This window comes from Ammodytes marinus, assembly GCF_949987685.1.
Source record: "Ammodytes marinus genome assembly, chromosome: 1".
In the NCBI taxonomy this organism is placed as follows: domain Eukaryota; kingdom Metazoa; phylum Chordata; class Actinopteri; order Uranoscopiformes; family Ammodytidae; genus Ammodytes; species Ammodytes marinus.
This window is the reverse complement of record NC_137230.1, coordinates 21,155,164-21,182,209: the sequence shown is the minus strand read 5'-3', so window position 1 is coordinate 21,182,209 and position 27,046 is coordinate 21,155,164. Positions and strand designations below refer to the sequence as shown.

The window sequence follows — 27,046 nt, the reverse complement described above, 5'->3', positions numbered from 1 at the left end:
CCACTCCTATCCTCAAAAACATTTAAAAATGCATATGCCTAAAATAGATAGCAGATTGTTTTGCAAGTTCAATGGTAATAAACTAATAGGCTAAGAGATAACAATACATATGAGACAGAGATATTTTCATATATTTTCATTGTGACACTGACACCTGTTTCAATTAAATAGGTTGCGGTTGTGGTGGGAAAAAATAGCCTATAACTAATTGCAATGCAAACCTATATGGGCCTAATAATAATAGGCTAAGTTACTTTCCGCAAGTGATTCTGAGCTGCGGCTCTCAGCTGTGCCAGAGCATTCACCGTTGCTAGGGAAACCAGCTACCGTGCAGCCCGGTGCAGCAGTGTGAACTGCCAGTCAGGCTCGTTGTGAGCATGTGCAGCATTTTCTAGTTTGCGTCTCGTTGTGTGGTGAATCTTTGGTCTGAACTGGGCTAAACCTGCTCAGCACCGTGAGTGAGAGAACGTTCCCTTACAGAACGTTATTGGCCACGCCCACACCGCCCTGCAAAATGTTCTAGACAGCAAAAAAGCAGTTTTTTAGACGAAATTTTATAATATTTATGAAAATTATTTTTTAATTGGATGACTGTAAATATCTTATAAAGAAACCCAACATTAATGTCATATATTTATGTCTGTGGGTTGCCAGAGCCTTTAAGGACTTTCCTGCTGGAATATTACTGCCTTGTGTTTGTTCAAACCATAACTTTTGTAATGACAAGTTATTCCATCGCTGAGAGTGTGAAATAATGATTACCGGAAGCTGTTTCAAACCAAATCAATTTCACTGTCAATGTATTGCCAATAAAATGGCTGGTCTTCAGACGGCCTAATACACATACACACTGAGTCTATTTGATGTTTGTGGTAATCAGCTGATCATTATTTTCTCTGAAAATGCTTCCGTTGACGAAATTAAAACATGTATCATGTGTTTTGTTTCCAATTTAGGTGTATATTTCTTTTAGGCATTTTGATCTTCTTTAGGCAACGACAGTTTGTCGTTCAGACAAGCACTGTACATTCATCTACCAATAAAAGGGCTCAGATATTTTCATATCAAATTAACATTTATTACAGTTGAATAGGCTCTACTTCTTGCCAAACAAACATTTATTTGAATGAAAATGGGAGGCATTTTACAAGGACTTTCAGATTTAATATATTGCAGCTCTCATAAAAAAAAAATCTGTACATAAAAAGTTGATATTCAACAACAAACCATCAGAGTTATAACTTGAGTTTGCCGACAGAAACCTCTTTGTGTTTCTTTTTCTTAGAAGACTGCTCCTTCGCCCCTTTGATCTGACTTTTGACCTGGTCCTGCAGCTGAGAGAAGAAGGCTTGAGAGGACCGCAGAGCCTTGTCCTTCCCTTCATCCTGAAACAGGAAAGCATTTATGAAATAACTAATGCAATGTGTATTTGGCACTAAAGGTTTATGACACATATGCTGATCGATATGATATGCTTGAACAGGCCAATACTGATTTCAACTTCTTTATGTGTGAAAAATACAGCCGCTTTAAAGGACGATGAGAGAAACCGCTCACCTTAAGAATCGTGGCTTTGCCTCCTTTTGTGAGTTTCTTCAGGCTTTCTGTGATTTCAGCCTTTGAAGCCTTCCTGTTCTCCCCGGTTTGACTGGCCTCTTTAAGTTTCTGTCTCTTTTCTTTCTCCTTGATATTGATACGCTTCACCGTCTTCTTGTGGCGTCTCTCACGCTTCTTGTCTGTTGACGTCTTCTCAGTATCACCCAGAACATCTCCCGCTTTGGTCTTCCCCTTTGGTCACAGGAGAGTATTATTAGATACACTGTGCAACTTAATATACCACAATAATAAGAAATGTTTGAAAGACTGATGACAAACCTTGACTTCTTCAGGCGCAAGCAGTGTAGCATCACTAGCGCTGACTGGAGCCACCTCCTCCATTGTAATGGAGGGCAGGTTCGACACCACTTTGACCTCAGGAACATGCTGTAGACAAAGAGCAACACAAATTTAATGGTTTTCATTAAATGCCCACGCTTGCAGTAAACAGTTTTCTCAAGGATATGTTCAAATATTAGTTCTATATTAATAGTAAATTTCATTTCTAATTTGTATTGCTCTCTATTATGTATTAAAAAAAACACAGATTCAATTGAATTAATAAATTAAATGTCACTAACCAGAGTTACATCCAGGTTAAAATCCTACATAATAGGTTTAAGCTAAATTAGCATGTGATTTGTTCTGAGTACTAACACAGTAGCTTTTAAAATTCTTCATCTACATCACATTAAGTTAATGTCAAAACTTTAGCCATATTTGGAGACTTTCATTCAGTGCTGTTGGTCAAAACTTACTGGTTTAGGTGTGAAGTGGAAGTTGGAGAGAGCATCCAACTTTAGGAAGAGAGTGTCCATGAGTTTTTGAATTTCAACATGGCCTGGGTTCTCCTCCTCCTCTGTCTTTTCCTGAAACAAAAAAGACAAAACAATTATGCAGCACAGGGTCATTTGTGTTGGAGTAGCAGTGAAAATAAAAAAATAAACATCAAACCTGGGTCTGCTTGAGGTATTCTTTCTCATAGATTTCTGCTAGACTCTGCTTGCTCTTCTCGTGGTCCAGCGTTAGCCTCTTCTTATACTCAAAGACCTCCTCTTTGGGTTTCTCCTTGCGGACCACGTCATCAAAGGCCTTAGAGATACACAAGTCAAAAGGCACTGGGTTAAATAAAAAAATAAAAGAAACACCTTATATTGTTTGAGACAGTATGAAACAAATGCCATTGAGACTAACCTGGTCTTTAATTCTCTGTTTGATGATGTCTTCAAGCTGTAGTGTGGTTTCCTCTGTTATAGCAGGGGCTGAAAGATAGAACAGAACATATTGTTATCTGGTAAGAAATATCTCCATTGTAACAGTAGCCTTAATTAAGCAAATAAACATAACACTGGTGTGAATAATTGTATTATTCAAAATAACTTGCAGTCATTAGCGGACACATAAATGCATCACAAAAAAGAAGGAGGTGTCACACACCCGTCCTGGATGTCTGGTCAAACTCCACATCTTCCTCCAGCATGCTGTTCTCTGGACGAGTCAGTGCCGTCACCTCTCCGGACAACTGCCAGGGCTTTGCTGCTAGAGCTGCGTTCTCCAGCTCCTTGATCTTCTCTGACATCTGCAATAGTTGGATTTAATAGAGGCGGTTAGTGGACATTAGGAGTTAGTGGGCCCTATGCTAAAAAAAAACAAATGCAAGGGTCTGCGCTTGTTGAGACATGAAACACAATACATGAATTACAGCTTCTCAAGGCCCTTTCAGACATGCAACCTTTTTACGGTAATCTGAGGGCAATGCAACATGTTGGGTGTCATGTCTGATTAAACCACGTGTCACCTTTTTTCTTAAAGTTACTGCTGCGATCTTACTAGGCGGGACCGAGTAAAATTCAAATAAACACCATACGTTTTAAACTGCAGTCATATTAATGTAAAGACTGCAGTAAGACAAGGCTAAAGAGAGAGAGAGAAATGTGAACTTTTGCTGCCCTCTAAAAGCCCTTAGACCACTTCCATAATTCCTCCACTACCAACTCAAGTCTTTACACAACATCAAGTGATATTGTGAAGATGTATTTAGTTACTTAAACTCTAGAACTTATTCTTCGTCTTACAATAGGTGAATTTCCAGCGGACCCCTACAATATATAAAAACGTGCAAGACTGTTAAGTGTGTCTGTTTTTACAGTGTGCTACTGCAGAAACATGGCAGGGCGACATGGAGTCATGTCCCACCCAAGTGTTTTTCAGTATTAAAAATCAGGCATTTGTTCACCAGTATCAAAGCAACAGTACCCAGCAGTACCATCAGCAGCAGCATTGCATTAATACCTTTGTGGTCTGCAGTTAGTACAAAACTCAAACTAATCATTACTTTTGCACCGCATTGAAGCCACACAGAGTGGCAAATCTCACTAACACAATCTTAAAGCTACTATGAGTAAGTCGGCACGTTGGCGACACCTTTGAACAAAAGCGGTAGTATTATTACGACGCCAGCTGTCGTGAAGCTGTTTTGTAGCTCGTGCAGGGAGTGCAAGATTCAAATAATCAGGAAGCAATATGGTGCGTGTCCGTGTGTTGAAAGTGTGAGGGCACCGGACTCTTTTCGGCTCCGTGAGTCTATGGGTGACACAGCATCAACTAATGCCAGTAAGTGCTAAACACACCTGATTGCAATGAGTTGATGCATTGTCACCTCTCACGGAGCTGAACGAGTCCCTGTGTCCTCACACAAAGCGAATGAACGAGAGATGGCAGTTAGTATGGATCACGATGAGGTAATGTGTTTATGTTGTAAATAATGACTATTTCCGATGAATAATGGTCATCTGATGATGCTGGTGAGGCAAAGTAAACTTTGTTTTAGTAGGCTACCGTTCATTCATTTAGGAGTAAACACTGCAGTCTAGTTTCGCTGCGTGAAATTGTGTATACGTTGCTTGGCAACGCCCTCCCGCCCGACTATCACTCTCCCTTTTAGCTTTTCTTCATTGCATTTTCTTTTTTTTCTTTTATGGTTCAGCCCCGTTATGTCATTATGACGACAAACGACTGTCTCAAACAAGGCTCCCGCTCCCCTTCCCTCACCAGGAGGGATAGGCTTCTCAATTCACGTTCCTGCGCCACACTGAAATCTGTGACCAATACGGATATGTGACCATAGAGCTTGCACGCGTGAACCGAAAATCGGACTGGGTGTACGACCAGATCAAATGCAGCAATAAAAACGCCTTTCTTTGCACTGATGGTCTCGTTTGCTGTTAAAGGTCATTTATGATTATGAGAGGAAACATGAGGCTGTTTAAAAGATATTTAAATGTTACTCGTAGCCGCTTTAAGCCGTGGTTACCTTTTCTTGTCGTTTCTCAAATGATGACTTGGATTCAGGCTTTGCGGAGGTTGAACTTTTCCCCCCCAAAATGTCCTGTATGTCCTCTCCCTCGCTGTCCTCGTCGGCAGAAAGGTTAAAGGACACTTTCTTATGGGATGCATTGGAGTGACTTCTCTCTTCATTCCTGGCAAAGGGTGGACACAAACATGCTGCGATCAACCATACTCATTACTCAATCAAATGTCCTTCCCCCACACATAATCATACGCATTATATAATTGATCACACTTACTTATCGTCACCCTCCTCTTCACCATCATAATCATCTTCCTCGTCATCCATTTCTTCTTCACCTTCTTCCTGGCTTCCATCCATGCCGTCATCCTCACCATCTGACTGGTCATCTGCTTTAGCTGGTTCACTACCCACAGCATCGAAGAAGTCCTTATATTTGAGATTCCTGGAGCTCTTTGCCTGTCAATATAAACAATTAATACATATTTGACCTTTTTCCTGTTGTAGTATAAGGACACGCTGATAGGTGAGAATAAGTGATTAGATACATACAGTGGTTTTCTTCAGCTTTTTTTGAGAAATTATTTCCTCTAGGTTGAGATCATCGTCCTCATCTGAGCCCACATCTTGAAATAAGTCCACGTCATCCTCGTCCTTATCATCCTTTCCCTCTTTTTTGTCCATATCGTCGAGAAACGACTCCATCTCGGACAGCTTGAAGAACTTATCGTCGACATCAGAGGGAACCACCTTTGTTGTGGAGCCTTTGCTTCCAGTCGCCTTCTTCCGTTTCTCCCGATTCTCCAGAGCGTCCACGTCAAAATCTAAATCAGAGTCATCATCTGTGTAATCCTCTGCCCCGTCCTCAGCCATTTTCTTTGGCTGTCTGAGCGGTTCGTCCTCCTCCTCTTCCTCATCATCATTTACACTTTGATACTCAGTCTCTACTACTTCTTCCGCCTCCTCATCACCATTCTCATCCTCCTCTTCGTCTTCCAGCAACGTTAATGTCCTGTCTAACAAAGCCTCTTGGGCTGCATTTTGAAAGTGTTTCAACACAGCATTGTTCTGCAGCTCCAGCTCCTGCCAGATCTGCTCTTCGTCAAACTGTTCCACCACCAGCTGAGCCAACGGGCTGCCTTTACACTCTGTGGGCTCCTGAGCTTTGTGTAGGTCATACAGGGCCTTAGTGAGAGAGGTAAAGTCTGCCGCCACTCCATCTTGAAGGCTGGAAAAGGTGGAAACACAAAGTCAGTATGGCACACCTAGTGGGTGCAGGTTTTCAATGGTAGGATTTGAAAACTGTTATCGATGTAACCCCAGAATCAGCTTTATTTCCAGGTCCCTTCCTAGTTCCCACATACAATGAATGTGTCTGACAGTTCACAATAATATAATAAACATAGAGAACATGATCAAAAGCAGAATATATTATAAAAGGAAATATATGAGCAATCATTCATTTACATTCTGAAATAATATAAATGGAACACATTCACGTGTGGTAAACTGCCATTACACCAGCACCGAGAATTAGAGAAATATAGTTTGTTATGAAAGAGTGACATGTCTTGTACTTTTTATGACAATTTGGTATTTTTAATAGTCCTTTTAGAGACAATATTTGGATTGGCATGTGTTGTAATGCACCATGGCTTGCCGCCTTAATTTGGTTATATAACGGGCCCAAATGATATCATGTTATACTGTATCAAATTAACAGAAGCCAAGTGAAGATGCAGGTTTCAGTGGTTGTAGCGGTTCTCAATTCTCATTGACAGACCGTCCGTTTTAAGACATTTAACTAGTAATGTTACAATAACAAAGAATATAGACTTAGTAAATAAGAAAGTCCTTATCCGACATGTTTGTGGCGGTTTCCCTACCCATTTCATAAAACGCGTTTGACGCTAACGCTAGAAGTTCACGCAGTTAGCTTTAGCTAACAGTTAGCACTTGTACCTTCTCTGCTCGGGCACGTGAACCACGTCTTGAAGTCACTAAACAGCTTTTATCAACAAATGCGCACACATCGAGCTAAAGACCTGCCTTAGAAAGTTCTCCGGCTGCGCTGTGTCTGCATTTATCGTTTTCACACACTCCTCCAGCACGCTCCACACATCTCCAGCAGCCATGGTTTTCTTTCACACATGTGTGACGGTCTGTGTCGCAGGTAAAAAGGCTCGCCGAGAAACGCTTCCGCTGCCGTTTGGGTTCCGACATACAAACATGGCGTCCGCCGTGCTGAAGGTTGCAGGTTTGTTTGCGCAAATAATGGTCTAAATACCAAACGGGTGATTTTCTGTACCATGATCTGCAATCGCTAAAATTACTAAGGTCGTTCTCTGATTCATTGTTGAACATTCTGCGTTAGGTTACTGTATGATGAAACCCTAGGTGAACATCATGAGTGTATCTTGCAACGCTTGGGTACAACAAGGTACTTTTCGTGTTTAGTGCATATTTTGTGCAAGTGAAAACATGTTTTCTTATTATTGTGTATCCGTCAATAAAAGCAGGCTATTTTTATCTTTGTTCAAACCTACAAATTACTTTATTTCAAAAGATACCGAATGTGGGGAAATTATGTTAAAATTATACAAAAAAATAAAAAAAAATCTTCCATTTGATAAAAAAAAAAAAAAAAACATGTTTTCATTCTGTAAACAACATGCAGCTTAGTCTAATTGAGGTGCTGAAACAAGCTGGTGCAGAATAAACTGTGGTAAGACATGTGATACTGAAAGTGTGTAATGAGATGCTTTTTCCAAGCTTCAAGCTACATAAAGGAAAAACTGAAAACCTCCAGTTTCAAGTCAAATGTTTCAACACAACAGCTACATCTAATCTGACTAGAGTTTAATGGGTGTATTCAGTGGCAGGTCTCTCCAGATGTTCTCGTCTCACACTCCTGAGGGCACATTCCACGACAGCCCCCGTTGGTCAGGCTGTTCCCGGGTCACTGTGGAAGCTTGGGAGGCTCAACCACATCGCCATCGCTGTCCCCGACATGGAGAAGGCCACGGCTCTGTACCGGGACGTGCTGGGGGCCACAGTGAGTGAGAAGCTGCCCCTGCCAGAGCACGGTGTCTACACAGTGTTTGTGGAGCTCGGTAACACTAAGCTGGAGCTGCTCCATCCTCTGGGGGAGAAGAGCCCCATCGCTGGATTCTTACAGAAGAATAAGTCTGGAGGGATGCACCACATCTGTATTGAGGTGAGAGAGTGCTGATAGCATGGTCAAGGAATATTACTCACTGGAAACTAGTACGTTACGTCCAGCGTGTCTAGGGTAAAGGAAGCAACATAAAACCAGTTGTAAATGGTAAATCAAATGTATTTATTTAATAATAAAGATTTAGATTGTTTAGGACAAAAACAGCAGGTGCTGTGAAGAACAAACTCAGGGCAAATGGGTGCTGTGAAAATCAATAAACAAATAACCAAAAGAGCACTCTTAAAGTATGAGCCACAATTACTTAATGAAACCAAAGGAAAACAACAGCTCACCGTTTTTACCAGCCAACCAAAACACAAGGAAAACAGCACCCCTCAAAACCTAGTGAATCAAAAAGTGCGAACAAAATCAGTAACCTGGTAAGGTGGTAAAGGCACTTACACACCTGGGTGGAATGTATCCATTATTCCTTGATAACAGTTTTCACCAGTGTTCGACAAGAGTGATGAGTTACAGTAATGGATTTAATAAATTGCCAGGCACAGTATTGTCTGCAGTAGTCAGACAGTAGCAGAAACGTGTTTGTATTTCCAATACAATGTTATTTGTCTTGTTTTGCTATATTTGTGAAATGTAACATTTTTCTCACAATTTTCTTAAAAAAACAAAACAAAATGTTTTGGTCAGACCATCCAAAGTTAGACCAATCAATAACATCTTTCCTATTGGTTGCAGGTAGACGACATTAAAGCTGCGATAGCTGACCTGAAAGCAAAGCACATCAGAACTCTGTCAGCAGAGCCTCGGATAGGTGCTCACGGGAAACCAGTTATGTTTCTCCATCCTAAAGACTGTGACGGTGTGCTGGTTGAGCTGGAGGAAGCATGATTACGTCAGTCTGACAGGGACCGTGGGAGCTGTTAGGTCACATAAACATGACCATGGTCTGAGTGATCCTCTCTGGGATAACAAAGGCTGATTTTGTAATATTTTTCTTTATAGCACTTAGGTTTTGATCTACTAATTTCAAAAAAGTGCCTCAGAGTTATTCTTGCATTTCCTGTTGTGTTGCGAATAAATTGTGGTGTGATATGCACATTTAGATAGTTTCCATAAACTTTAATGTGAAGTGAATGTTCAATGAATATACTGGCATTTCAGTTCCTGTCCATCAGCTGTCCTTTAGTAAGAGGACTACATATTCTCTCAAGCACATGGAAACATGAAAAGAACTGGTTTCAAGATGCAGACTACAGAAGGCTAAATTGAATAAAAAGTTAAAGGTTGATATGTTATTCATGTATTTTTAACATGGATAGGCCAAGTTCCCAAATGTGTCTTTTGGGAGCGTGTCTATGTTCCCACATCCTGATGATCCCACAGCCCTATGTTCCCACATTTCGAAATAATCTAACTATATAATAGCAGATAGTCAGTCTGTGTTCCTCACACCTATTCTAACCTATCCCTGTCTCCTTCACCATCCATCTGTGATACCTGAACCTAATTGGCAATTTCAGGAACACAGGGCTGTGGGAACATAGAGATGAGTTATAGATAGTATATAAAATGAGATGACCCCTGTCTTAAAGTTGAAACCCATATATTGTAACAGTTCAGACCAGAGTATGTGCAGGAATGGAGTAAAGTTTTGCCAAATCCCAAATAATCTATCTGCCTGGCATAGTGTTTATACAAACTTTATATTACTGTATTGTTTTTCCTGAATTGATAGTTAATTAAGCCAAAAACATTTTAAAATGTGTCCCCCCCCTTCCACTAGGGAGAGTAACAGCACCAACACTGTCCTATGCAGAATAGACACAGTTTGAGTCTGGCTTCTTAGTAGGCCTACACTACACCCCTCTGTCAACTCTCAAACATTTTCATTTTCTCTTCCTTTTAAAGTTTGAGTGTTGGAAATATCCTGGTGACTTGAATTTGTATATGCCCTCTTCATACATAGTTCAACTTTAGAAACTGGCCAATGGGACTATCAATTAAAGGAGACCAGACACCTCTTAGAAAAACTGTGACACAGCACAGGTCAATGGCAATTAGCGACAGATGATCATAATTAGTTACACACAAAGATGCGTATTTGGGATTTTTGGTGTATATTTTACGGAGACCACAGGTTCTGAGGCAAACAATAATTATGTCCTGAACATTCAGATAATAATGATTATTTTCTTGATAACCGGTCGTTCACCTTCAACTAGAGGATTTAGTCCACCATTATTCCAAATACAAAAAACAAACTCATTTGATTTGAAGAAAGACCCTACAACAGAGGGTTTTTTGTAGTATAGTTCTACTATTGCTCACTGCTTATTATAACGTTAATTTATAGTGAACATTTTATTTTTGATTATTTGCTACTGAAACAATAGAATTTCTCTTCAGGGATGAAAAGAATATTTATAAATTATACTAAAGGGGTAAGTCCACTACCTAGTTTTGTATTTTCAGGAAAGGGAAGTGAAAAATATCTTTAGTGCTATAATTACCCAGTTTTGAAAGTGGAGAGTTGAACTGTTTTTCAGATAGGTAGCTGAACTAAAACAATTCAAACATCACAACATTAAAAATGACACTGTTCAGAATCCAGAGGGTTTGTTTTATTTGGTCAGAGAAACAGCTCATGGCATAAAACACAGCAAATACATGGTGATGATGTAGGCATAGCTGACAGCATAGATACAAGTGCCAGAAATAAAGAGTGTTCTCCGAATGTTAAAGCTTATAGCTGCGGGAACAGAGGATTATTGATGTAACTGTAATGTGGGGGAAATGGCAATAACAACATGAGTAATAAGAGCCATGCAGGTGGCAGCCTTCTTTGAAAACGTATGGAAGCGAGATACAAATATACATAGAGAAAGCTTTTTTTTGTAAATAACTGGACGGATTTAGCTGCTTTCCTTGCCCGCCATGGTGTGTTTGTCAAACAGGTACTCGGCCATTCCATTCTGAGGAGCTCCCATTCGGCGCAGGTTGGTCACCCAGTCTGCCAGCTCCTTGATGGACTTCACCTGCTCGTCCAGGTAGTGAGTCTCGATGAAATCACACAGCTGGAACAAAGAGTTCAATAAAATTAGAGCTGAAAAGTAAAAACACTCACTGCATTTCTATGAAATACTCTTGTGACGATGACAATTCTACGATGATGAAGGGACAATCCATTATTTCGCAACCACTCAGTGAGTTACAGCTCCATGGTCAAAAACACGTCAGCTGCTGTGTTGCACGGATGCCAAATAGGCCAGGTCAAAGTCTGAAATCGGTTTTTATAAGTGTTTTCTAATGTGCAGAACAGGCCAAGACTGGATTCAATAGTGTACTAAGTCCATCAAAACCGTTAATATTTTATTTGTTTATTATTTTGGGATGTGTGTTCTCTGAAAAACAAATGTGACATGAAAGGATAAAATGTTTCAAGGTGTTTTGAACCGTCCAGGCCTGATCGAATACTCACATGTGGGTCATTGTGATCAGAGCAGAGCTTGTGCAAGTCCAGCAGGGACTGGTTCACACTCTTCTCAAGCTGCAGGGCACATTCAAGGGCCTCAATACCACTGCCCCACTCATCCCTCTCTGGCTTCTGCAATAGAAAAAGCAGGTCCAAAAAAGAAAGAAAGTGAGACACTTATCAATGAGTGGTAGGAGGCCAACGACCTAGACGGCAAGCTTACTCATCCTTAAAAAGTGGGTTCACAGTTTAACGTTTACCTCAAACGTTAAATGGGTTGTGTTTGTGCAGCAGGCAAAGATAAGTGGCACAGCGCACTAACGCCCTCGCTATCTGTTTGTCCTTATGTTGCCCTCCCAACATTGGGCTGCCTGATAGCTCAGAAAGTGCACACTCCCACATAGTGCTTATGTTAAAACACACATAAAACAAATGTCTGCTATCACATAGGAGCTCGTACCCTGACATCTTGGAGGAAGATCCTTCCCCCCCTCTGGTTCTGCATTTTCATCAGCTTCTCAGCATGCTCGCGCTCCTCGTGGGATTGAGCGCGGAAGAACTTGGCAAAGTTGTGCAATGCCTGGTCATCCCGGTCAAAGTAGTATCCCTGTAAGGAGGAAAAGAAGGGAATTATGGGGTTATCAAAACTAGCCCTTTCCTTCAGGTGAAGCAAACACTGCACTGAAACACCCAACTACCTAGCGGCCCCGATATGGCACCCATCTAAAACTAGTCACAAGTTGAATATGTTAGAATTCAGGAAGAGAAACAAAAAATAGTCCAACAAAAGCTTTCAGTAGCAGTTTAATAGTAAGAGACCGTAGACTGATAGGAAATATAAAACAAAACTTAAAAAAAAAATAGACAAATTGTGTTGTGCAAAATAGCAGAAACTAGACAGAATGTTTAAAATGTAAATCTAACATGGACAAGGTATAGAATTCCTTTTATATATCCAAAGCTGTGTTGGGGATTTGTAGGTGAAATGTGTATTAAGGACAAGCGGTGCACTCACTGCCCTGTAACTGAAAAGGAACTTCAACCTTTGTTTTATGACTTAGCCACACACCATTTCTTCCAGTTCAGACACATGACACCAAAAGGGACACCTAAAAACTCACTCAGGTGTTAATGTTTAACGAAAATGTTATGTTCTGATGCTGGCTGTATTCATTATGGCATTCACTCAGAATTAGAATAACTTCTCTATAATAACTTGTTCCCCTTATGCTAACAAAGGCTGTCCTGTATTATCATCTGCTGTTTTTCCCCCTTTTTTTCTTCCACTCATCTGCTTTTCTATTGTCTCAACTCTTTTTTCTTTCCGTCTGCTGGACTCTCACCATAGACAGGTAGACGTAGGAGGCATACAGCTCCAGGTTGATCTGCCTGTTGATTGCAGCCTCGCAGTCCTGGTGGAAGTTCTGTCTCACTTGGGAAGTCATGGTTCTGTAATACAGCAAACAAACGTCTGACTAGTAGACAAACAAACACAACTCAAAATGATAAAATATAGTATGTAGCATTATACATGGCTGATGTTGGTCTGTGGAGTAGGCTACAGATCACAATAAGAGAAGCTTAAACAATAAGTAAATTACTTAAGTATTTGATCTAATTTATCAGCACACCGGTTACGAGTAAATCATTCAAGTTATTTACCAAGAAAAACATTGTCATTCTAGCTTCTCAAATGTAATGGTTCTGCGGCTCACTTTACACAAAACACTATTATGTTCAAAAATAATTTTAATTCTGTAAAAATCAAGACTATAGTGGTTGTTTTGTATTTGTATGTCAAATTTGAATATAGACAACAAAACTACAGATTCACTTTCATGATTTTTTAGGTTAAAAAAAATATCCAACAATATAATTTAGGTGTATCCTGATAAGTGATACATGTTACTGGCTACATTTATCAGCCTTTGTGAAGCGAGGTTCACAATTGAACAAATAATTTACTGTAACTTAAGCGCATGCAATCGATTGGCCCTAGTTACTTTAAGAGGTATTTCATTACACGGAATGAATACTGCACCAGACCTTTTTATTACCCGAGTATCACTGGGTTGGCCACGGCAAATATGTTTTTATTATGGCAAGACCTTAAAAGAAGTCAAAAACTAACAATAACCAGAAAATCTTGTGAACTTTAAGTCTTATTTTTCTAAATTATATAAGAGTTAAATATCGCACTTTTAGTTAAAACAATAACGTATGAATATGGGAGAGTTTGGAGGCACGACTGTTACAATATACAGTATTTGAAGTTATGTTATGTTGGATAGATCCAGTGTTGTTCTGTTGCACTTTAGGGTTGGCGCAGAGGCTAGAGACATGGGCAAAGGCCACACTGGATGACAAGGCAAGGAGATAAACACAGTAGTACTAACCAAGGTTTCGCTCTGCTGACCAACATTTACGTAACCGTCGATGTATTTCAGTCAGGGTCAATTAAATAAACACAAGAGAAGACACAAAACTTAGATATTTTGTCTTACCTGGTCTGAGAGTTGGGTTTTCTTGAGGGGATGTCGCAAAGCTGTACTGAGTCGAGTGGCTTTAGCAAAACAAACAGTTAGCTAGTTAGCAAGCGTAACGTGTTTAGGGTAAATTACACTGGCTGATGTTTAAAGGTAGTTTAAATTTGATTCGATGGTTGTCGATGGAAGACCGAGTAATTAAAGAGATAATTTCAGGCCTGGTGGTGTCTGAAGACAGGTGGAAAGGTTGCCGTTCAAGCACTGTTGAAGCAGGTAACCTTCACTGTCCGCTAACAAGACGAGCAACTGTGGGCGCGCGGCCTGAAACTCAACACATAACCAAATGGTGCGGACCGTGACGTCACTGCCAGGAAGAGAAGGGAGGGGTATGGTGTTTACCTCCCCCCGACGTGACGTCGATTCCCCTTTTCGGCAAGAGGAGGAGGAGTAAAAATCTCACAAGATGGCGACGCGCACAAACCAGGATTATTGGATGCCGTGTGAATAACTGAGGTCAGCCCGGATGCTACATCCATATTATTTACTATCTATGGTGTTTACTCATTTGTCTGAAGAATTTTAAGGTTTTTATTTTGTTTATATATTCCCTTTCTATTTAAATGTAAAGCACTCATTTCTATATTGGTAAATACGTTAAGCTGCATTTCTTGTATGAAAGGTACTGTAGCCTACTGTACAAATAAAGTGCATCTTTTTAAAATATACAAATATACAAGTAGCAAATAGGTCAACCTTCTCCAGGTATTAAAATGCAGCTTACATACTAATGCATCGATAAAGAATTATATAATATGACACTGTATTAAATATTTCTGTTTTATTCTGTCCTGTATTACCCATCAATATTTACAAAAACATAAATATGGGTTATCAAATCCAATCAGTGTTGTACTGTATAGCCAAGAATCACAAATAACAGTTTGCCTCATGGGCTTTTCAATCTGTTCAGCAATACGACAACCTTTGTCCTTGGACATTCTACTCTGTTGAGAAAAAAATTCCCCCCAAAAAACCTTTAACAGGGAAGAAATGGAATAAACCTAAAAGAAAGGAACAGAGATCTCTTTCCCAGAATGGATGCAATAGATAGAGGTTTTGTGTGTCCAGAACAAAATCAAAATCAAAAAGGAACATAATTCAATGACACAATTGTTACATGCAGATAGTAAAACATATGAATAATGTGGTCCACGTGGATGCAGGAAGACTTCAGATGCTGCCAAAGGCAGGACTTGAGCAATACCGTCTCGTTTCAAAGGATTATAATGACATTTTCTAATGAACATTTTCTAATCAACATTTTCTAATGAACAATGTTTTTTTTGGGGCGACTGTGGCTCAGGTGGTTAAGCGGGTTGGCCAACGATCCAGGGGTTGGCGGTTCGATCCCCGCCCGGCCACCTGTGTCACGGTTGTTGTGTCCTTGGGCAAGACACTTCACCCACCTTGCCTTGTGTGAATGTTTGAGGTGGTGGTCGGAGGGGCCGTTGGCGCTGAATGGCAGCCACGCTTCTGTCAGTCTGCCCCAGGGCAGCTGTGGCTACTCTCGTAGTTTACCACCACCGGTGTGAATGAATTGAACCAGGAACCCTGTAAAGCGTCTTTGAGTGCCTAGGCAATAAAGCGCTATATAAAACCTGTTAATTATTAATTAAGTGAATAAATCATGGACTGACGATTAATAAAGTCTGTAGTTTCAAATAATTTAGGTAACAAAATGCAGCTATGAAGCATAAACCCCCCAGAAAGAATGCAATGTTCTATTCCCATGATTGTGAATTGGTGAACTCACTTGTTTAGCAGGGATATTAGCATTAGAGCATGAGAAAGGGATAACGTTTATTTATGCAGCCCCAAAAACCCAAATTTAAAATACTGAAGAGGATTAACAATCACTGCAGCATAAACAATCCTTTATCATCACATCTTCAACTCAATAAAACTCATAGAGCAAATATCTACTGACTCAGCTTTGACACATGACTACATTAGGACACTTGAGGAAGTTTGGGATTAAGTAATAGTCTTATCGTCACATAGGATATGACTAATTGCCTTACGAAGACATTGTATTAGTTGGCATGAGTTCAGAGTTTAACCTTACCTTGGTATATATTTTATCTACAGGGCACAAAAAGCTGTGGGTTAACTGTGTGCAGGGCCGACGGACTGCGGGGGAAAGTGCGACAGTCACGGGGGGGCCCAAGGCAGAGGGGGGCCCATCAGAAAAAAAAAATATATATATATTTTATTTATTTATTTTAAGCTGAATGTGGGGCCCCGATCTTCGAAGGCCCTGAACAATGCCATTCCAAAAAAAGAAATAATTGACTGGCTCATGATAGGCCCCTGACCCTTGCAAGGAGATCAGGGGCTTGCGCATGACTAAGGCATGTGTGCGGGAGAGTAAGCAGGAGCAAGCCGACATTGAATTGAACTGGTGGCGAAAATAAACGCAGCGATGTTTCTATGGGGATATTTAGCTGTACAGATATAAGTGCTGGTAAAGCTAGAACAGTTTAAGACTCCACATCACTGTGGCAACACAACCTATCTATCAGCTCAGAAAGCGCAGAGAAAAGTATGATAAATACATGAGAGTGATGGCCCCTGCAAGTTTCAGTAAGTTTAAAGAAGTGCCACACTGTTACTGTCTTTGAAATGCATTTAGACATTTTAAGGGGAAAACACATTGTATTTATTATTTCAACTATTGAGTTATTTGTAGAACAGCATGCTAGTGTAGGCCAACAAGATTTATTTTCTGAATTTTCAATGCTGCTTTATTTTTATGTTTTAAATTGGGAAAGACATGTTCCAAAACGACCAATAACCTTTGTATTTAAAAATAAATCAAGCAAGTAGGCTAATAATAACCATTAATGAATTATAGGCTATCGCATCACAGTAGGCCTATTGTCCACAATAATCACAGCCCCCCATCCATAAAGGAACTTTAAAAAGTTGAATTTGCACTTGTTGTGCATACACAAGTGTATGGTCTATTATTTGTATTTAGTGTGTCTGCATAGCATTGCACCAAAACAGTAGAAGTTTTCTTTAATTGTGTTTTGTACTGTCCGTAAAATTTTACCTGCACATAGCAAACAAAATTGCACAACTGTAAGGTCAGTGTCTGTTGTATTTTTGTATTCAAATAAACAGTTGTTTATTTCTATAGTGCGCATTGGCATCTTTGAGCAAAATACCCCCAACATTTTCGCCGACCCTGGCCAGTGACCACCTTGACTAAGACATTTTCTGGGGGAAACACCGGTAGAAGTAATGATTTGGTCATTCCTCAAATAAATGTATTGTGGAGTTGTCTGGCTCAGAGAGCCATGTGTATTGTAAGACCGCCTTTCAGGGGGCCCATCAGGACTTTTTGTATAGGGTCCCAGAATTTGGTGCTACGCCCCTGATTGTGTGGCAATTGGTTTTATGACAATTTAATTAGTTGTAATGTTATGAGAGAGTAGCCATAAACTAATACCAATGATCAATTTAAATAACAAGAGTTATTTGATGGCTCCTTCTTAATTGGCTGATTTTAGGCCCTGTATTGAAAAAATTGTCAAAATCTAGTTTTATTGTTAAATTGATGCTGTGTAATGTTATATCAATGTCTTACAGACTTTGACAAAAACACAAATTAGATGTTTTTGAAACTGTTTTTTCTCTGTCATTTTAAACTTTATCCACAGGAATCCCATATATGTTTAGCAAAGCACTGTGGTGCTCACTATTTGAAGATTTAAACAATATGAGTATTTAAGCATTGGTGAAGACACCAATATTTGTTCCACATTTTAAGCACTATTTTGCAATAACATTGACATTTCTGCATTTACAGCAATATTGTTACAGTTCCTTTGACATTTCTCCAATTTCAGAACTATTTTGCAGCTCCATTCAGCATAATTTTTCATTAAATATTTTCAAACTTTTTCATATCTTCATACTCATTCAGCTATCCAGTTAAGTGTCCGCTTTTTCAGCCTCCAACATTCATACATGGAAATGCTTCTTCTAAATTAGATAGCTGTTTTGTAATGAGCTTTAATTTTTGTCTCCTTCAAAATTCTTGCATTTTGTAATTAGATTTTTCTCTGAAATAGGCCTATATAATCGACCATAACACTTGAATGCAGTTATTTTTATCAACGTTAAAAACAACCTAGTGCATCCTAAAAATACATTGTTTGAGGCATGTATTTTAAGCATAAGATACGTTGTGGGCAGATACATGCTGTGGTGGAGTACATTTAGTAGGTAAGTTTAGGAAGTAGGCAGACAGTTGGAAAGTTTTTACTCAAATTTCTGAAACCTCATTTTTGAACTTATATCCGGAGGAAATATAGTAGCCTACTTTTTACTACACTATGGGCCGGTTTCACAGACAGGGCCTAGATTAAGCCAGGAGTAGGCCTTAATGTGGACTAGTTAAACTGGGACGTTTAACCCTTGTGTGGTGTTCATATTGTTGTTACACAGCCAGTGTTCGTGGGTCTGGTGGACCCACTGCATTTTAGGAGGTTTTAATTCAACACAATCAAACATTTTATGTTGGAATACTCAACAGATGTTTAGTTCAACCCAATTACAAGAAATATAAACAGCATATATGGTTAATATTTGCCCTTCACCTTTGTTAGATCACATTTATTAATTAAAGTACCACTCGTTTTTTGTCTGTTTTTGAATAAAATGTAATAAAACAAGAAAAACAATTATAAAAAAAGATATGAGGGGAATAAATTCAACACATTTACAAATGAAGCAGGGTTTTTCATAACTATTGATTTTAATTTATTTAAACTTAATTGGAAATTTAACCCATTCAGGTCACTTTACACTACAAAACTAAAGGGCTGGTCCTATAGGGCTGGCTGCTGAAGGCTGGTCCTGTGTCTTCGTTTTGGAACTAGCTGATGCTCAATCTCACTCTCTTCTTCAGAGTCACTGTCAGATTCTGAGAGAGTTGAGTTGGAAGGCTAAGCTCTCGATATACCGGTCGATCTTGGTTCCTACTCTCACCTATGGTCATGAAGGCTGGGTCATGACCCAAAGAACTAGATCACAGTTACAAGTGGCCGAAATTGGTTTTCTCTGGAGGGTGACTGATGTCTCCCTTAGACATAGGGAGAGAAGCTCAGTCATCCTGAGAGATTTGGAGTAGAGATGCTTCTCCTATGTGTAAAAAGGAGCCAGTTGAGGTGGTTCGGGCATCTGGTCAGGATGCCCCCTTGGCGCCTCCTTGGGGAGGTGTTCTCTTCACGTCCAGCTGGAAGGAGGCCTCGGGGAAGACCCAGGACTAGGTGGAGAGATTATATCTCCACCCTGATCTGGGAACACCTCAGGATCCCCCAGTCAGAGCTGGTTACTGTGGCCCGGGAAGGAGAAGTTTAAGGTCCCCTGCTCGAGCTGCTGGCCACGAGACCCGACCCCTGATAAGCAGTTTATGATGAGTAATGATCATGAGAGAGTGAGTGATCCTCACATTCTGACACCTCTAACTCTACATCATCTTTAAAAGCTTCTCTCTCTTCCAAAACCTACAATTTTCCCACTTTTATTAGTCCTGGGTCCAGTAGACCCGAACATCCTGAATGTAATATAAATGTGTAGGGGGGGTGTATAGTGCGTGTTGACCAATTTTTTTTTCTGATATATGTTCTTCACAGTAAATGAGCCAAGGCCAATGAGTCTCAGTTTGAAATTATAATTTATAGTATAATTTTTCTTTTGATAAAAATTAAAATGGGTCCCACAGACCCGAACACCACACAAGGGTTAAATCACTGTCATGGATATGGCTTAACTTTGGCTTAGTTTGTCTGAGACTATGAAGTCCGGGGGCCTCATTTATCAACCGTAGGGCGTAAGAACATTGCCACGCAAAGTATGGAATTTACCAAAATGTACTTAGACTTATGAATGTGTGTAAATGTAAGCACAACTCTGACCATGCTTACGAACAGAATCTAGTGGTAGAATAGCGATATTACAAGCACAAAGCAAAGCATGTAAGAGTTTCAACGTCTGCATTAACACTAGAACCGCCAGCGTTCTCTTTATATCTATAATCGCCACGCGTCAAATCCACCCGTGCATTTCTAGGGTAATATAAAGTCATACATTTATTTGTTAAATCATCATCTGTGTTTTGGACCTCTTGTTTTATAATCTAAGCTTGCCACAATCTTTCAACAAAGGACAAAAAATGACGTTGCATGAAAGTTAGCCCGAGAATTCCATGAACAGAAAATGCAATAGGCCTATCTGAAGGAAGTATGACATGAAAATGAAAATTCTACAGGCGGAATTGGACATTATTTAACCTTTATTTTACCAGGCAAAATTCCTTGAGGTCAAATGACCTCTTTTCCGAGCAAGGCCGGCAGAAAATGGCAGCAGTTAGAATGAATTAAATATAAGACAAACATAAGAAGAAAGCACAGACATGAGAAAACAGAGACAAATACATTCCAGAAGGCGAAGAAGAAGAACAATTTTGAGGCAATGAGAAAAGTTTTAAAAATCATTCTTAGTGATGAGTTCCTGCAATTTGAGTGTTTTTTAATAGTGTTCCAGGCGGTGGGAGCAGAGTACATGAAAGCCCTCTTCCCAAACTCAGTACGGGTTCTGGGGATAGAGGTGGAAAGAAAGTCCAGAGAGCGTAAACTGTATGACATGAAGTTGGAAGAGAGAGCTATGATTCAAACAAGATACAGTACTGAGACAATTGTGATTACTAATCACAGTGAAGATATAAGTAGAAAATAAAAGGTGTTCATGTTGTGTTTTGTCATTTTGTTATTCATGTGTGTCAGTATTTTAAATCACAACAACCACATTTGAAAACAGAATTGTTTTAGACACTCATTTTATTATGCTGAATACATCTTCAATTTAAATGCATCCATCTAATAAACTCAAGCAAAGTTGTTATTTCCAGTGCATTTTCCATATTGAAAGCGGTCTCGAAATCTAAGTTCGTCAAATAAATGTTAATAAGACTTAACCACAAGTACTCTTCTGGCTGGCCTCTGCAGTGGGAGTTGGTCTTCATTTAGATATTCCAAATAGTCCATGCTCTCACAAACACCACTAAGATGAAGTTAAACCTGCCTCCTTGGAGGATTAATTCAAACTCAAATTTAGACCTAGAGTAGCTCTAGTCATCCGTATTGCAATTGGGTTTGTTTAATCCAGAATAGCTTTAATCTAGGACTATTTTAAACTCAGTCTGTGCAAGTGGTTTTGAATTAATCCAGCTCAACAGGCATTTTCGTCTCGGACTAGGCTTAAGCCTTGTCTGTAAAACCGGCCCTATAATAACTTGACTTTTAAATTGAGATGAAGCTTAATTAATTTCATTAAGCTCCCCAGTGGTAGCCAATAATTATAATACAATATTCTTATATTAAATGGACCACTTTACATTGGATATATTTTGGTGCTAATCATTTTGTACTTGACAGCAGTTTTTATTGCTGGACTTTTACTTGTAACACGGTAACTTATTTCCATTTTTCATATGAAGGCTTAACATTGAGTAGCCTAGGCCTATAGCCCACTTTTGCCACCTATGGATAAATGGAAGTGAAAAAGAAAACAATGCAATAAGTATCCAGTAATCCTTATAAACCCTTGTTCATTTCTGGAGGTATGCTAATAGACTTACAATTTCAACAAATCGTTGAGGTACGCTCATTTTGTAAAAAAAAAAAAAAGTCACTAGCCACTGGCTGACATAAGTGACAATGTGAAGCTGCTGGAGTACCAGTAGCTCAACTACTGGTCAGTTTTTAGGCGTGGCACTAGACTAGATAATGGTATTGTTTTTACCAGTCAGGTGTCTGGATTTCCGTATAATTCAAACCGTTTTGAACAGTGCTCCACATGAAGGACCTGCAGTGTCTCATTTAATAATTTGGAAAAAAAATAACAGTGCCATCTACTGAACACTAGGCTCAATTACACAAACAATTCATCAGCTGCAATAGGCAAGTAGTTCTGGTTCACTACAGCAAGAAACACTAGAAATACTTTTACGTTACGACACTCGGACTTGTACTTGTTTGTGTGGCATACCTTCTTTTTTGTACCCTACTAAACCCCCCAAAAATCAACAGTGAAATAAATATTTATACAGTTCTGAGTTTTTTTTAACATTTTTTTATTCATGTTTTGAGAAAGTTTAGTCGAACAGTCCGAATCCCATGTCATCATCAGATTCCTCAGCAGACTCTTCTTTCTTCTCTTCCTTCTTCTCCTCAGCAGCTGAAAGACAAAGATCACTTGATATTATTTGCTGGTAGGATGACCCTAGTTAACAGCTATGCTAATTTTGACAATAAGAGTAATTTTTCTTGACATGTCTGTTAGCCATTGTTTGGTTTACCGGACAACTAGACCCCCAAAAATTGCACATTATCACTACTTTCTCTTAATAGACCATGAATTAAAAACTCATTAATGTCAGATAAAATAAAATAAATCTAACAGAACCTAGTACCTTCTTGACTGGTACCCAACACATAAAAACAAATGGTGACTTAAGGAATAGTTCGTTTTTTGCCTCACTCTCCGACCCTAGAAAAGGGGACAGAAACCGTTCCTGTAACTGCATGTATTTTGATATAGAAATGGGCAAAGGTCGCTCATCCAGGTAAGCTTAGCTCAAACACTGGTAGTCAAGGGGAGCAGGTCAAAAGAAACTTTACAACATCACTTAAAACTTGTGTGCTTTTTGGTACTTTATTATTTATATATATATATATATATATATATATATATATATATATATATATATATATATATATATATATATATATATATATATATATATATATATATATATATATATATATATATATATATATATATATATATATATATATTTCTACACGTTGTGTCATTTTAGAATCAAATACACATGGGACAGTTACTTCCTGGTTTCCTTCCCATATGAAATTTGTTTTTTTACAGGAACGATTTCAGATGATTTTTTTTAAACTATTCCTTTAAACGATTTGGCTGCATGTAATCATTTTACATACAAGGTGAAAGCAAAGGCAATGTGCCAAATATCACTGATACTGACAAACAAGGTGCTAAATTGCAATGTTTACCTGCAGCGGGGGCTGCGGCTCCGCCTGCGCTAGCAGAGCTGGCAACAGCCACGGCACCACCTGCTGGCATGCTGGCCAGCTTACCGAAACCTGAGGAGACATGAGTTGGCAGACATGAAGCACAAATGATAACAGTGACACTCAAGACAGGACAACATATAGGTCAGTAACAGTATGATGTTGTAATTAGGCATTCTGGCACACAACGTTTAAACAGTATTTTCTTGGGCTTAAAGTGGGAATGTTTAAAGCGTTTTACATGTTTAGCTTAGGGAAATGAACACTGATTTCTCCGTTATATAGCATTTTGCTATTACATTATCACTGTGATAAGATAGTAAGGATCACTATTATTAATGACAGTACACATACAATAAAAATTGGGATATAATTATTTCCAGGTGTAAATTCATCCACATAGTACAACTTTATGTTAACAGACTATCAGTTAATGAAGCGTTTGAATAAAGTGATCAGAATACCCCCATAATTTAATTTCAACACTTAAAAGCCTCATGTAAAAACTGGGAATCTTGAGCCCCTTTTACACAGAAATTGCGGCATATTGACGGAACAACATCACTCCAATATGCCGGCTTTGCTTGCTTCCGTGTTATTTACACAGAACCAAGCAACGCCGGCCTGCTGGCGCATCAGTAGCCCCTTTTACACAGCGTTCCGGAATGAAAGAGGTGCTTGTAAACAGCATCAGGTGTGACGTAAACATTTAGCGCCACGCCGGTCAGCTGCTTTACAACAACAACAACACTGGCCGGTGAATTGAGAGCAGAAGTGCTGGAGCTTGCAGTAAGAGGGCCGTATTTTACTGTCCCCACGATGTGCCGGTTGAGCTCGCTACGCGCTGAGTCCAACATCACTGGGACTGTTAAACAAACTGACAAAATCAATCCGCTTCACCTCTGTGTCTGTGTGACAAGTTGGCTGTGAGCGAGTCTCTTTGTGAGGGCAGAGATCTGCCAATGAGACATACACATACACACAGTGTGTGAAGTCACGTTACTGTACAGAAATAAAGTGTGGATATACGATCAGACTTAGGATAATAATAGCGGCGGCGATCCGGTCGCAGCCTAGCTTAGCCATTGTACAACTTCCCCCGGGCAGAAATAGACTCAAACTCTGCAAAATGAAGCGCGGGGGTTTGGATTGAGCAGCGGACCTTATGACCAGCTAGATTAAACGCCGTTCCTTTTATTTGGTGATTTTTACAGGACATCAGGCCGCCGTGATTAATGTTAAACACACATCCTTCAACTGCTAACATGGTCGCATGTTTAGAACGTAGGCTAAGGAACGTCAAACGCCCCCCTGTTCCGCAACAAGCCGGCCGCATTTAAACAGAGAGGCGGAACTGATTGTGTCGGCAATCTTACTACCCCCCGAGGTAGTAAAATTCCCGGAACAATCTCTCGCACTTTTCTTCCCTCGTTCCGCAACAGTCGCATTTATACAGCAGGGCGGAGGGCCGAAATTCCAGCATATTCAAAAAGGTGTTTGGATATATACGACGGGGTATTTAAATCTTTTATATCCTGCTCCATGCTGCCTAAAACTCAAACAAAAATAATTACTACACAAAGGTATCACTGACAAAGTGCACATTGGAAAACTCACCTGCGGCAATCAAGTCGTTCACACTCTTGCCAGTGAGCTCAGAGATCACCTGTTGAGAGAGATCAAAATGTGTGAAAATCACTCAGGCAATGATTAGGCACTGGCGGAGGAACTGTTACCACAGACAAACAATAAAAAGCAGATGGCTCTGTACCTTCTCCAGCTGGGCATCATTGGCCTCAATGCCAACACTCTCCAGGATCTTCTTGATGTCCTTGGCTGCAGGGTTTTCATTGCCACCCAGGGTAGCGAGCAGGTAAGCAGCTACGTGACGCATTCTGCAAAAACAATCACCATCACAATCAGGTTAAAATGGTGACTGAGCAATCCTTTATTCATTTTACTCCATTTAGAAAAGGTGCTCAAAGGAAATTTCAGTTTGTCAATTCTTGCAACCCCTTTGGATTAACACAGTGGTGGTATTACTATACCTACTGTTGTTCCACTTCCTGGGTGAGTATACCCATGACAAAGGCATAAAGAATTATATAAAAAAAGCGTTCTTTACACTGATCTTGTTTGCTGTAACATCATTTATGATCAGAGGAAAAATGCCGATATCCGAAATTTAAAAGTTCCTCATAGCACCTTTAACAGATTAAAGCAACATTTTAACTATAAATGGCATGTTAACTTCATTCGAGACACTGTTAAGTATTTGAGTAATACGGTTACCCTTAGATAAACTTACTTATTATATGATCACCACATCTTTATTCTGTGCCTCATTGCATAATTAGCCTATTTTACTGACAGCAAGATAAGCCCTGTTTGGCAGCACTGTCTTCCAATCAGCAGAACTCTTTCTATCTGGCATCAGGTTTAATTTAGTAGTGAACTTTTCCCACATTGCCATCATGACATTTAAAGAATATTGTATTGTTAGAACATTTCAAACTTTGAGGGCGATGGCAATTTAATTCCATTACAACACAACTTAGTGTTGATTTTCAGGCTCTATACACATGCTAGATAGCCTGGCATCAAATCAGAGCATCTACTGAGACTATGAATTACAGCGAGGGTTATTTACCATGGAGCAGTACGTCTTTGAATTAAAAAAAATTCTCAAGTGTGACAAAAGCAAAAACACAGGAGCAGATTTTTCTCCCATGTGGCGGCGTGCTGCAGTCCCGCTTACAATAGCTAGTTTAGCCGCTCCGCTGTTAAAATGGATTTAATTGCAAATATTTCGCTCTTTGATGAGATTGTCACACCAAATATGGAAGTTAACATATATATTGAAGTCACAACCATGTTCTTTCAGCAAATTACACATGATTTATACTGTAAAAAATATACTTACTTGTTAGACAGGCGGACGCGTGTTCACTACGAGGTTAGCACGGACAGAAAGGAAGTAACGTCACCGGAAGAGAAAGGAAGAGACCTCGTTTCTTCTTCGTGTTTCATTAAAGACGAGAGCATGTGAGTTGCTGCCATGGTCGAAACCTGCTGCACCGGAGGATTAAAAATGACCGAAGCATAGGCTACATATAATCTGTATGCATATATAAAATTAATAGAAATGATAACGGTATATGCAATAGATTAGAATAATAAACAATAAAGACATACAAAATAAAGTGCATAAACAAATCAGAGGTTGGCTTCACAGACTGTATATTTCTATAGATATATGTTTATGTAAATGTGCATATATTTGTGGTGTTTATAATTTGTTTTCTTATTCTCTTCATAATTCCCACAAATGAATAACGTGTGGTTCTTTTTTTTTTAAAGTTCATGAAAATCATTACATTACAAAAAATATATAAATTAGTTATGAACAGGCCCATCGTTGTTTTTTCTTAATTGTGTAACCTATCCAGGGGTGGATTACTGCACAGGCACACCGGGCACAGGCCCAGGGGCCCAAGGGCTCAGGGGGGCCCTTAGCCAGAGATACTGATGGTAACTTTTCATGTTGCATAGTCAAAGAGCTCAGACACTGATGTCAATAACAGGGTCCAAAAAGGAATAGCCTAAATATAAGTACTCATTAAAATGTAACAAGATAGAAATCATCATGGGCCCCTCAACTAGTAGGGGAGAAATACAAAAGCAAGATAAAAACAACAGCATTAGTAGCTCTGTCTAAGGGGGTTGAAGGCCCCCTCACACATATACAAATAAGCTTTATATGTGTGAATTCAAAATTGTTCATATCCACCCTTTATCTGTTGAAATGGGCCCCTCCATCATAGAACA

General features: G+C 39.4%; 4 protein-coding genes across 4 annotated transcripts; 1 reads left to right on the top strand and 3 right to left on the bottom strand.

Annotated features, from left to right (window-relative positions):
* Positions 1-1,062: 1,062 nt before the first annotated feature.
* Positions 1,063-7,137, bottom strand: mphosph10 (M-phase phosphoprotein 10 (U3 small nucleolar ribonucleoprotein); the record flags this gene model as incomplete). The annotated part of the gene is given in 13 exon segments (XM_080027925.1): positions 1,063-1,385; positions 1,558-1,788; positions 1,876-1,983; positions 2,355-2,465; positions 2,551-2,688; positions 2,791-2,858; positions 3,034-3,175; positions 4,910-5,075; positions 5,184-5,365; positions 5,459-6,134; positions 6,956-7,050; positions 7,053-7,119; positions 7,121-7,137. Coding segments are annotated over 13 exon segments (2,151 nt in total). The 3' UTR covers positions 1,063-1,235.
* mcee (methylmalonyl CoA epimerase) lies at positions 7,101-9,186 on the top strand. The gene is made up of 3 exons (XM_080027935.1): positions 7,101-7,163; positions 7,783-8,123; positions 8,820-9,186. The coding sequence occupies exons 1-3, from the start codon at positions 7,136-7,138 to the stop codon at positions 8,970-8,972; spliced, it is 522 nt and encodes a 173-aa protein (XP_079884061.1). The 5' UTR covers positions 7,101-7,135; the 3' UTR covers positions 8,973-9,186.
* Positions 9,187-10,683: 1,497 nt separating this feature from the next.
* On the bottom strand, positions 10,684-14,367 carry fth1a (ferritin, heavy polypeptide 1a). The gene is made up of 5 exons (XM_080031477.1): positions 14,061-14,367; positions 12,900-13,005; positions 12,017-12,163; positions 11,563-11,688; positions 10,684-11,158 (listed from the first exon to the last, which is right to left on the bottom strand). Exons 2-5 carry the CDS (start codon positions 12,999-13,001, stop codon positions 10,997-10,999), a joined length of 537 nt encoding a protein of 178 aa, XP_079887603.1. The 5' UTR covers positions 13,002-13,005; positions 14,061-14,367; the 3' UTR covers positions 10,684-10,996.
* Positions 14,368-22,194: 7,827 nt separating this feature from the next.
* LOC307249779 (large ribosomal subunit protein P2-like) lies at positions 22,195-26,201 on the bottom strand. Its single transcript, XM_080026631.1, has 5 exons — positions 26,142-26,201; positions 24,990-25,113; positions 24,836-24,884; positions 23,201-23,290; positions 22,195-22,349 (listed from the first exon to the last, which is right to left on the bottom strand). Exons 2-5 carry the CDS (start codon positions 25,110-25,112, stop codon positions 22,267-22,269), a joined length of 345 nt encoding a protein of 114 aa, XP_079882757.1. The 5' UTR covers position 25,113; positions 26,142-26,201; the 3' UTR covers positions 22,195-22,266.
* Between the last annotated feature and the right edge of the window lie 845 nt (positions 26,202-27,046).